Raw genomic sequence first — 12,909 nt, 5'->3', positions numbered from 1 at the left:
AGGGCAGGGACTGCAGCAAAGATAAATGTCAACACTGGCTTTCATCTATAGTGAGAACACCAGCCGCACCTGCACACATCCCATCAAGGGATGCCAACATGGCCGCCTGCCTGTCTGAGTGAGCTTTTTGATTGGCAGCGTGCACTGGATTATCTCGCATCGATTTACATTGCTGGATCCGCGTTCACATTCTGGGCATGAAGCGAGGCATGAGGGCAATGCGCGCATTGGGTTGATCTACACGTGCGCAATATGGGGGTTTAGTAAATTGTGACACGGAACGAAAAGAATGTGCATGTTTAAAGGAAAATATCTTTAAGCATAGCAATAAGTCATTGAACAATATGAATACGTATGCCAAGCATTTTTGGACCATAGTGGGTTTGTGTGTTGTGTATTTCAACCTCCTGTTCAGAGTCCAAAACGATTAGGGAGTGGGCGGGGACTTAGGTTTTTCTATAGAGGATCTACCTTGGAGTTGCCTCGGTTAATGATTTTAATGGTCTCAAGGAGTATAAAATAGAAATAAGAACATTGGTATCCACAAAGGAAAACATTGATTTTGTTGAGGAGCAAACGCCAATTGACAACCAATAATGATCCCCCGTTTCCTGACATAATCCAGAGGGGTTGGAGGTTGGCCAAGATGGATAAGCCCGTGGAAGGGAAGGATCCCACGGTCGGCAATCCAGGAGCAGAACATCTGTATTGTTGGAACTAAGGTGCAGCCAGATGTTCTGTTTCCGTGCGGCACCGATCACCACCTCTATATCCCCAGAGTCGCAATATAACTCAACCAGGATTTGAGGGTCATCTGAGGGCTCCGCAGTCCAAAGCCGTCACCACCTGGACCAATGGGAGCAAAGAGGTATCAAAAAGTAAAAGAGAGAGACAAGCCCTGCAGAGATGTCACTGTCTAAGCGCACCCTGTGGCACTTCTCCCTCAAAAAAGAGCATAGCCGCGCAAACGCACTGTCTTTTGTTCCCATAATATTTTCTAGGGGGTGAATAAGGACTTCATGGTCTACGTTTCAAAAGCAGCCAATAAATCCTATAAGAATAAGACCTAATACTGTCCGTTAGCTCAAGTAACTTGACTCGCATCATGCGGACAGTGGTTTCTATACTTCCTGAGGGGCAAAAACCTGGATGTGCTTTGGTAAAAATACCTTATTTTTCTAAATACACTGAGGTGCGGAAACCCCTCTAACGAGGATGAACATGATTCAAATAACAGTTCTATGGGGTGGAGTCCACTCAGGGGGGTTCTACGAACCTGCACCCTTCACAGAGGAGAACTATCGGGGTGGACTATTCATACAGATTCTCGATGGAATGAAAGGAGGAGCCATTCACGCTGCCAACTGAGGTGCATCCAGTTTACGGCAGCTCTTCCGAGTGCTACCCCTGAGGAAGGGGAACTGAAGACTAGCAGATCCAATGGGATAGGAATGTTGAAAAGTGATCACTAAACCCAAACATGTTCGATGGTGGATAGGTGAAAGTTATTGAGCACACAGTGGTAAGGCTGGCGCTGGAGCCATCTGGAGATCCGTGTGTTCATGTATTTAATGAACTTCTATAAACTTTGGTGCAATGAATGATAAAATGCTCGAACGCGCAGCTTAACTAGATCAACTGAAGACATGGAAAAGTCTGAATAAAAGAAGCACAAACAGCCCTGGCAGAGGGTTGCATTGAAGAGGTAGATGTCTAGCGGGGGCACGACCGTCACACCCATAAAACATGTCCCTGGTGGTCTCTTTCAAGTGACACTGCTGTAGAACACCTTTTTTCTGGGGATTCGAAACCAAGCTATTGATCACTTATAGAAATTATCACAGCATAATCGGGGGGCCGGGAGGATAGCTCAGGTGCAACGTGTTCGCCTTGGATGCAAGATGACGTGCTGCAACACAGGTTCGATCTTTGGGTCCGCGCTTAGAAACCTCTGGGTATTCAGTGTGTTATAAATAACCCATTACAATTACAATCTTTGAAACAAAGTGGTTAGTAGGGATTCTGCATTGCAACGCCATTTGGATGGCATCACTGTAAGGGCACAACATGAAGGTCGGATAGGTGGCAGGCAAGAAATATGGGTCGAAGAGTGGGCCAGGTTATGCTGCATGAAGTTAATTTCCACCTGTGTGGGAGCAGCATGGGAGGAGAAGTGGGATGAGGAGTGGGATGAGGAGTGCACATCATCTCATGGCTGGAGGATAGATGGGGAACGCAGCTGGGAGCAGAAGCGGGAGTCCTAGATGTCTGGCCTATCACGAATAAGGGCGTTTGGAAGGCAGAAGGCTACACTATGTTGGGAGGGCAATAGCCACACTTCATGCACCCCAAAGACTGTTGGAATTAGTCAAGAAATGTGACTGGGCTGGGACACAGGCAAAGCAATGCAACCATGCTGATCCCTTGTGGCCTAGCTGATGAACAGGAAGTGTCTTGAGTGCACTGATAGACAGCCATGCCACCTATGGTGCCATTAGGATCGCCAGGCTCTCCTTGGCAGGAGGTTGCACTGTCTGTATACGTGGCACAAGAGGTGTCTAGCGGTGGATAGCAGTATATGGGTGTGCTACTGGGTTTCCGCTCTACTTTCCAGTGTTCCAGAGAGAGCATCTGTTTAGCATCCCTCTTTCACAGGGGTGCCCAGCATGCACAGTAATTAGAGTGCAACTGTTTGATCAGACACGCACACTCCTCGTTTTCTGAAATTAGGACTCCCGCGATCTTACAGCACGCACGGGGATACCCATAAAGTGGAGGCACCAGTGGGGTACATTTTGGATTCCATGGTCAGGATGGACTATTTGAGTGTTTCTGTTTGGATGTATAAATCTCAGTCGTGGGGGTCCGCCTCAGCCCTACTACCCTCCCTTTGGAAGAGCCAGGGTGGGCAGCTGTTGACCACCAGCAACAGATTGCGGGCCAATCAGATTGACATGGGTTGCCCCAAGCTGGCACCCAAAGCTTTAGTGTTGGCACGCTTACACTGGCAAAGGTTACACCACTCTGAGCGTGTTCAGCCACATACCACAAAAGAAATGCAGTCACGCTGCACAGCCTTTGACCTTTGGGACAAAGCGGCTGGAGGGCCCGGCAGCACAACCGACCACAACTGCTCGCTTAGGCCTGGTGCTCAGGAACCGCCTCAAGGGATAGTGATGCCCTGCACTGCAGCATTGAGTGCCAGAGTGGTCAAGAGAGGGGCCAAATGTGGGACGACAGAACGCTATGCATGTCCACCTCAAATACAGGTAAGAACGCAGGTCGCTGTGTGGAGCTGAGGAGGTGTGCATCCAGGAGACCTAAGACCTCTAGTGAGCCACTCTAGCATGCAGACTATGTGGGTAGCAAACACTCCTTGTTCTGTTCACTAGTAGGAATTGGGAGGGGTGAGCTGATATGACATTTGGAATGGCCTTGAATAAATACCTGCACTGGAGAATGCAGTAGCGCACCCAGAGTCTTCGGCGTTCAGACAGGCACGGTATAACCTGTCAAATGTGTGATGTCCCACCAGCTAGGACCTCTGGTTTCTTTTGGTTGAGGGTGTCAAGAAAGAAACCTTTTACATGCCAAGTATCAACCTCTATGTGAGGCTTTCTGGGCAACACTACCGTGTCATCTACTGGCCTACCCTTGTGCTTAGGTGCATGACACCACTTTGTGCATCTCAGTTGGAGACCAGGTGCATAGGCCCATCTGACAAGAGACTGGCAAGAAGGGGACTAGAGAGGTGACATTCCTCAACACTATCAGCAACCACAGACAAGAGACTGGCAAGAGGGGGACTGGAGAGGCGACATTCCCCAACACTATCAGCAACCATAGACAGGAGACTGGCATGAGGGGCACTAGAGAGGTGACATTCCCCAAAACTATTAGCATCCATAGACAGGAGACTGGCAAGAGGGGACTAGAGAGGCGACATTCCCCAACACTATTACGAACCATAGACAGGAGATTGGCAAGGGTGGGACTAGAGAGGCGACATTCCCTAACACTATCAGCAACCACAGACAGGAGACTGGCAAGAGGGGGACTAGAGAGGTGACATTCCCCAACACTATCAGCAACCAAAGACAGGAGACTGGCAAGAGGGGGACTAGAGAGGTGACATTCCCCAACACTATCAGCAACCATAGACAGGAGACTTGCATGAGGGAGACTAGAGAGGCGACATTCCTCAACACTATCAGCAACCATAGACAGGAGACTTGTATGAGGGAGACTAGAGAGGCGACATTCCTCAACACTATCAGCAACCATAGACAGGAGACTTGCATGAGGGAGACTAGAGAGGCGACATTCCTCAACACTATCAGCAACCATAGACAGGAGACTTGTATGAGGGAGACTAGAGAGGTGACATTCCTCAACACTATTAGCAACCATAGACAGGAGATTGGCACGAGGGGGGCTAGAGAGGCGACATTCCCCAAAACTATCAGCAACCATAGACAGGAGACTGGCAAGAGGTGGGAACTAGAGAGGTAACATTCCCCACCACTTTTAGCAACCATAGACAAGAAACTGGCAAGAGGGGCACTAGAGAGGTGACGTTCCACAACACTATTAGCAACCATAGGTGTCAAGGTGCGACCGAACTGCAGAGTAGTAAACCAACTCAAAGGGGAGACGGGAAGACTCAATAATGTGGTATAGCTACAGTGCCTGATGGGGGTTGGCACCTCTGCTAGAGCCCAGAAAGAGTAACCACCAAGGTCTGAGATTATTGCCACCCACTTTCAATGCCGGGTTATAGCAAGAAAACCAGCTGCAGAAATCCGAGGAGTCCCTATTCATGGAGGACCAGTCTGATTGACCTACATCCCTAAAAGGGTGTGTGTCTTTCTCAGTAAGGACCTTCTACACTAGCCCCACTACGAATCATTAAGGGGGTGAGAGATATGAGGAAACAGCAGATGTCATGAGGGGTTCAAGTGAGGCTTTGTTACATGCAAGACTCACCATATCTCTGAAGATAAGTAGGGTTGTGTGGGGGAGGGAGACACGTACTTTGGTATAGAATGGGAGCCTGTCTTTGCTGGTCTATTAGGAAGCTCTGACCAAGGCTATCGGGTGGAGGATGATAGCTTAGCACATCAGGAGGGATATCCACAATGGCATGGATGAGATTGTGTCACCGGATGAGGACTGGTACATTTTGCAGAGGCAGGTGATCAAGAGAATTGACATGGGGCACTATGCCAGTCCACCTTGCAGCTATCCCCCCTCAGCGAGGTGTAGGTTTGGCCCTCGAATCAGCAATAACATGCTTGTTTTCCTATCTTCTCTAAACCCAAGCAAAAGGGTCCAGCAAAGAAGAAACTAACGCTGCCCACATCAAAGACAAAGGGGGTCATTATGACCCTGGCGTTAAGGGTTTAACGGCGCCGTAAAAGGTGTCAGCGCCGTTAAACCCTTAACGCCTGATTACGAGGTCCCTTTGCAGGACCCGACCTTAACGGCTGGTTTTACCAGCCGTTAAAGTAGGGTGCCGCAAAGGGACCTCGGTGCTAATTACGGTACCGCAATTTGCGGTACCGTACTTAGCGCCTTCCTCAGTCCCATTGAGCCCGTGGGGCGAAAATGGGAATGGGGAAGGGCCATGGTGAAATGGGGAAATACCGCCCCGCCAACCTTGGAATGGGGCGGTATTTCCCCATTCCACCATGACGGACTCGTTACAACACCGGCACCAACCATGGTGCTAATAGTGCCATGGTTTAGCGCTGGGGTTGTAATGAGGGCCAAACACATTGAACCCACTTTGCATCTTGCACTTACCAAAAACTGTAAAAGTCATGCAACTTAGTTATTTTGCTATTCCATTTCTTCCCAACATCTGAAACAAACCCTTCCACTTTTTATCTCATTTAAAGCTTGGTATCCACCATCCCCAAATTTCCCCCAATTTGAACTGTTGCCTTTATTTGTAAACAGTATTTACTGACAGTGGTTGGCCAGAATGCATAACAAAATGTTTGATAACAAATCTGGAGGGTTTGTTATGCTGGATATTTCTGTAGTCTTAAGGGTGATTTATCTAGAGGGTGTCTATGTCCAGAGAAGTGGATGGTTGGCTGTGCAGATATCCACAGGGTTGGTTGTGAAGATACCAGGAGGGTTTCCTATTGCGGCATGTCAGTGGTTTGGTTGTTCACATATCTAGAGGACTGATTGCAGGTTATATGGAGGATTGGTTGGCCATATATCTGAAGGGTTTGGGTATTTGGTTATGTACAGGGGCTTTATGGCTAGATAACAGAGACGTTGGTTTGCAAGTATTTCAAGCATTAGTTAGCCAGCGATCTGGATAATTTGTCGAGCAGATATCAGGAAAATGGGAGTACACTATTATCTTTAAGGTTAGGTTGCCACATGTTTGGGGTGTTTGTTATAACATATATCTAGTGGGTCATAAGACAGAAAACTGCAGAGGCGTATGGCTTGATATGGTGGTGGTTTGGTTATCAAATATCTGTAGGGTTATATTTGGGTTATCACATATATGATGGGTTGTTTGATCAGACTTCCAGATAGTTAGGTTGATAAATAAATTGTGAGTTTGGGGTGAAGGGTGGAATGAACAGAGACCCAGCGGGTTAGTTGAATAGAATCAGAACTTTTTGTAGGACAACTATCTAGAGGGATGTTAGGTCTCAAGACCAAAGGGGTGTTTGGATTGGAATCTATGGGGCTATGTCTTCAGATATGTTTAAAGGTAGCACTGACCAGATATCTAGTTGTTTAGGTCAACAGATATCTGTTAGTTTTCTTTCCCTAAAAATATGATTCTGCTTAAAGCATTAACTGTTTCATTATTGAGATTTGACTTCTTAATGATTGGAGCCCTGAGTCATATCTGAGGTCCTGGGGCTCACCACAAAGTTTATTAAAGTTTTTACATTTGGACAATTCTATCCATGTGTTGAATTTCACAAACAAGTAAGCCTTGATCTAATGCATATGTGCACGGGCAGGTGGTGCCATGTTTACTTTTTAGCTAGAAAACTGCATATTAACAAACATAATTTTACTTTTTCAGTTTTGAAGATGTGTGATAACACCGTTCAGAAGAGATGCCTTAATTTGTAATCAAACAACTGTAATTGCTGATATTTTTTCAAGTCTTCAATTATCTGTTCAAATGATGTATTTTGACATGCAGTTAGTACTTTGAATGCCAGGTGGAACCTCTCCAACTTTGTAAGACATGTACATTGTCTGTCAGCATGACGCGGCGACTTCTGATCTAATGTGAACTGAATGAATGTGGGATGATGGTGTATAATGGAAGGGGAAATAAACTCCCACAATATCAGGAATGATGGAGAATATAAGAATGTAGGCCTAACATTCTTGGACAGTATAAACAAGTACAAATATGGCCCTGAAAAATAGGATAGATACAAATATTAGGAGATGTTTATAATCTTGTCACTCTAGTTTTGGGGCCAAGAGCTGCCTTTCCTTCATCAGCAATTTGAAAAGTGCCTACCGAACGCTCTAAGAAATCATCTTATAACAATAAACACACTTCTTTCCTAACCAAAATGGAAAGCTACTTTGGGAAGCATTTGGGGTTTGACGATCAGAGAAAATCAGGGCACTCCTAATGCAGCTCGGAACCGTACTGCTAGTCTACAAACGAAAGCCTCTATGCGATGATTGCAATTGATATGTGCGCTCCGATGCGCCGACTAACAGACACCGTACTGATATCAACGAGGTTGACATGTACGAGATATCAGTTGATCCACTATCTTTAAGGAACTAGATGTCACAATGTCATTTATAAAGGCATAGGAATGGACATGTAATGCTCTATAAATGAATGACATGAGAACTGAAGCTGTCATCAACAATGAAGTCATAAAGGCGCTATTGTGGCGTTAAAACACGATCTGGCATACAGGATCGGGTGTTAAGTCGATTAGCACCCCGGGTTACAAAAGTGGCAACCCGGGGTGCTAAAAAAAATAAACCTTTTCCTTAGTTCAACGGGACGCCATGAGCGTCCTGTTGAACGAGGAAAATCCTTTCCCAATATGGCTGCCATGGGAAGGGAAAGCGGGGCTCCGTATGGAGCCCCTCTTCTCTTTCCATGGCGGCCAACCGGAGTGCTCAGGGCAGGGAGCAGCTGTGGGTAACATAAGTGGAGTGGAACGGGGGTTTGGGGTATATATATATTTTTTTTAATGGTGGGCCGTGGCTGGGAGGCAGCTTCAGAGTTTTGTAAAATGTGGGCTGATTTCAGAGATTTCAGCCTGCATTCTGCAGAATGTGATTGGCTGCGCCCCCGCGAACCTTCGTTCCTGGTGCTAATGGTTGTTGTCAAATGTTCAATGTGCCATTAGTGCAACTTTTTTGTCCTCATTATGACGATTACCATTTCTCTACATAGAGGAAGAACAGCACCGTATTCCATGTTATCCTTCCAAGTATGTAAAAGTGAAATTGCATCTACAGTATTTTTAATATGTAACTGCTCAATAGAATTTTGCGTACAATAACCATTACTGAAACAGATAGTTATAGTGGTTGGCTTTAGAAATATTAAGAAAGCTAATGCAGTCTGTTATGAAATGAACAATTCTTTTAAGATGTAGAAAAGAAGGGCTTGTTGCATCATGCACAAAGTGCCTTCATCTAATCTATTAAGGTTCAAATATTTCAACTCCTCATTTAGTTTCAGTTTTTATTTTATATTTGTATGTTTTTTCCTCAAAACTGGAAAATGGACACTGAAGATTGGCAAAAATGATATATGTTCCAGTGCACCAGTGTTGTACTATTCATTGTGTGTGATAACTGCATCACATTGGTGAACTGCGAGCTTCCCTTTGAAGCACTCACCTGTGCTCCTCCTTCTCCAGCAGGCTGCGATAGGTTTGGATCTCTTTCTCCAGCCTCATCTTGGTGTTCAGTAGGTCTTCATGCTGTTGCAGCTGGCTCCGCATGCCTTGCCTCACCTCATGCAGTTCCGCTTCCAGCCCGTTGATCACGGCGCCCAGGCTGTCGCGCTGGCTCTGGTACTGCTGCTCGGTGGCGTAGAGTGACATGTGCAGGCCTTTCTCCTGTGGAGTTAGATCAGCAGACAGGATCAGAAAGGATGACTTCTGACACAGGAAGTATTCCCTCTACTGCTTTCAACTCCAATGTGATAGAGTGATTAAATTCGAAGGACACTGCATGAACAACGGGACTGGTTGTATGACCGAATTAAAAGTGTTTCTCGTGTAGACACGCTTGCAAGAGTAAGCAACTTAGGTCTTTTGAAAACATTGGACAAATGTTTCTTTCATAAGATTTGGATAGATTTGACAGGCCTGGAGGCGAGTGTGTGTGTGTGGTCGGAAGTGGAGCATGGTCGAAGGCTGGCCATTGGATGCTGGTCGTGTCTACGCGCCGTTTGCCCGAGCGGCGGCTCAGATGGAACCTAGCTGGAGATCTCAAGATGAATGTGAAGTAATTATCCTCATTCCGGGTTTGGAGCCAACCATGGAGTAATTAGCTCCATGGTTGCCTCCGAAACCGTCCCAAATCCGGCATGGTGAATGGAGTAATTACTGGTCCATTCCAGGGTTGGAGGGACCGGTAATTCCCCATTCACCTTTTGCCCTTCCCCATTCCCATTTCTGCTCCATAGGGCTCAATGGGAATGGGGAAGGAGGTAATTACGGCACCGTAAATTACGGTACTGTAATTACCTCTGAAATACCTTTGCGGGTCCCGTACTTAACTCATGCTAAAAGCAGGAGGTAAGGAAGGACCCGCAAAGGGACCTCGGAATACGGAGGTAAGGGATTACCGGCATCGGCACCCTTGCCGGTGCCAGTAATTCCTTACCTCCAACCTCGGAATGACCCCTGTGTTTTGAGCTCTTTCCGGCGGTGTACGAGTGACAAGAGCAAGTTAGAAGTATGGCAAGAGATCATTTCACGATCTGCGAGAATAGGCAGAGAAGGATTGTTTGCAGGTTTTTTCTTGTTTTCATTTTAGCATTTTTGGGGGTTCAAATCTCACCATTGTTTAGCTTTCTGCTGTTTTAGAGAGGATACATAACACAATTTACAGAGTAAAGTTGGAAGCTAGTTGGCTTTTTACAGAGGATTTAGGGGGTGTGTGCATCTGGGCGGGTAGCTCAAGGGCAGCATGCTGGCCTGGGAACTGGATTGATGACTAGCGACATGGGTTCAATACCCCGATCGGGACTGTCCAACTCTTTTTCCTCCCCAGGTCAACAAAGTGAGGGTAAATGTATAATAATATTGATAGTGATTATTACAGCCCTTAGAAGCTGAGAGGCTCCGGCATGTAGCAGTCTCTAAACGATCCAATTGTTTTTCTTATCCTCTGGGGAACGGGCTATACCCCTAGAGGAAGAACTAGGGTGTACGCATCCTCTGAGCAATAGGGTATCCTCTGGCAGGGGAGTGCCCCAGAATGTGTTTCCTGTGATCATTACATATACTCTGACAGGGAGCCACGTGATGCCATTCTACAATGGTGGGCTGCCTTTGTATTCAATGAGATTTTAAATAGAAGCCTCTTTGTTAAATCTGGGGCATTATCAAGCTCAAATTAGAACAATTAAAAGAATTAAATACTTTCCTGCACTGGACAGACCTGGGGTTTCTTATTATCAACACAATGTGGTCGCTTCTCACGTGTCCTACATGGGACAGCTGGGGTTGTATACACTCTGTGGTCTGAGTAATGTGATATCATGCTAAAACACTGTTGTGTTTGCTGTTGGCACACGACTAGCAGATCAGATCATTGTTTTGCATGCTGGATTAGCTCAGGTGGGTAAAAGGTCAGAAGCAAAGAGATGGACTCCTGGCATCTGCATACCATCGCATAGAGGGATTCCACTTCCACTTGCAGGTTCCTCCACTGGCGCTGGGCCGCCTTCAGCTCCGCCCTGGCTTCCTTCAAGTTCTCTTCATCTTTTTCCAGACTTTTAGTTGCTTCTTTTTCCAGCTATAAAAATGGAAAAGAAAACCATGTTGAGCAGCACAAGTGAATTATCTGCCTTGTCAGCTGAATCATAAACCTCACTATGCCACTGCAACTCTGTACTCATCGTCATTTGACCCAATGTACAAGCTCACAGCAAAGCCAAATATCAATGAGATCACCCTCGCTCTCACACATCATTTCTCTTCTGGTCTGGGAGGGAACGGAGGAACGGTGGTTGCGTGGTAGTAGATATAAAGAGTGGCAGTAGTACTCCCTTGCTGCAGGGCTGTGAAGTTTTCTGGTAGCAAAATGATTCAGGCCTTGCCAATCTTGCTTCTATGGAAGGGTGGCTAACACTCGTTTTGAGCCCTAGTTGTTCATGTGCCTGATGCGGGGAAACCCTCGAAAGACTTGTTCCGTAAAAGGGATTCTCTGGGCCTCATTACACGGTAGGCAGAGAACCATGGCGCTATTGGCGCCATGGTTCATGCCGGTAAAATAGCGGCACTGCCTTGGTGGAAAGGGGAATTACCGCCCCATTCCAAGGTTGGCGGGGCGGTAATTCCCCCTTCCACCATTGCCCTTCCCCATTCACATTTTTGCCCCATAGGGAATAATGGGAATGGGGAAGGTGCTAATTACGGCACCGCAAATTGCGGTACCGTAATTAGCTCCCTGGTCCCTTTGCGGGTTGGTTTTTAACGCCTGCAAAAAGCAGGCGTTAAATTCTCCAAGCCGCAAAGGGACCTCGTAGTAAGGCGGTAAGGATTTACAGGTAAAATACCGGTACCGGTAAACCCTTACCGCCTACCGTGTAATGAGGCACTCTGTCTCTACAAGTGGTTAGATGACCTGAAAACACTGCGAGAATTGACATCTCCTTGCCAAACTGGGTCAGCCCCCTATAGAAGCATACAGGAAACGAACTGCGCACACAGTGGGGCAAGATAATCTCAATTGAAAACTCAAAGAGATGTTTATCAACTTTGATTATAAGTAATTCTAAATTAACCCTAAGCTTAATAAATGAATCATTAATTGGATTTATTTTTAGGCAGTAGCAATTTGTATTGTATTATATTAGTCATTTATATAGCGCCTTTCCCCCATTTGTATGTCCTCAATGCTCTTTGTGGTTGGAACGTCCTCGGGGACTGTAGCCCATGTGTGTGAGATTCTAAGAGCTGATTTATAAAATGTGTGTCTGCATTTTGCCAGGTTAGGGCTTAGGTGGGCTGGCTGAGCTCCAGTAATAATGTCAACTCTTCAAAATCCCAGGTTTCAGAACATCCTGTGAATTAACATCATCTCATATTCAGCAAAATAACAATTGCAAGTTTTTATATTCTCAAAAGTAATCCTCTTGTTTATAACTAAGTAAATTGCTTTAAAAAAATAGTATTCAATTCCAGACGGTTTTCAAGAATTACTCAGGTGGTCACAAATAAACTCTAGGCGTTTGAGGTCTCCCAAAGCCCCTTCTCCAGGAGAAAGTGTAAGTGGATTGCTTATGTAAGAATTGCCAGAATGTACCTCCAGTGCTCCTCAGAAACTAATGCCTCCTCTCTACTGGTTTTCCAGCAGGTGCTATTGGTCATTCATCTACTCCCTCAAGCAACGTTTGTCGTAATACCACGCTGAATGTTGGGCCCTTTTATATGTAGTAGACTGTATCCTAATGTCCTACTCTAAGGTGCCAAATGTTGCCAGAATGGAAAGTGGCAATGTATGTATCAACATTGACCAGATATCAAAATCTCCAACATTTAGTGTGAGATCAAGATAAACATTGGTCGGGCGGAGAGGCGTTGCTAGGGGGGATGAGGGGGCTATAGCCCAGGGTCTTTTCCAGACCTAGCAACACCCCTGGTCGGGCGCATAGATGAAGGATCGATAGCTGCTCACTGGAAGCCAAAGTGAACT

The 12,909-nt window shown here is 46.1% G+C and overlaps 1 protein-coding gene across 2 annotated transcripts in view; it reads right to left on the bottom strand.

Annotated features, from left to right (window-relative positions):
• The window catches only part of KRT222 (keratin 222), a 332,692-nt gene that overhangs the window by 32,998 nt on the left and 286,785 nt on the right, over positions 1-12,909 (bottom strand). For both annotated transcript variants that reach the window (XM_069634548.1, XM_069634549.1), the window contains exons 6-7: positions 10,879-11,007; positions 8,878-9,098 (exon numbers count right to left, since the gene is read on the bottom strand). In XM_069634548.1, coding sequence (XP_069490649.1) covers positions 8,878-9,098; positions 10,879-11,007 — 350 coding nt within the window. The remainder of the gene's footprint in view (positions 1-8,877; positions 9,099-10,878; positions 11,008-12,909) is intronic.

This window comes from Ambystoma mexicanum, chromosome 13 (assembly GCF_040938575.1).
Source record: "Ambystoma mexicanum isolate Mex_15411 chromosome 13, UKY_AmexF1_1, whole genome shotgun sequence".
Classification (NCBI taxonomy): domain Eukaryota; kingdom Metazoa; phylum Chordata; class Amphibia; order Caudata; family Ambystomatidae; genus Ambystoma; species Ambystoma mexicanum.
Note: the sequence above shows the minus strand (reverse complement) of the source record. Positions and strands in the feature narration are given on the sequence as shown.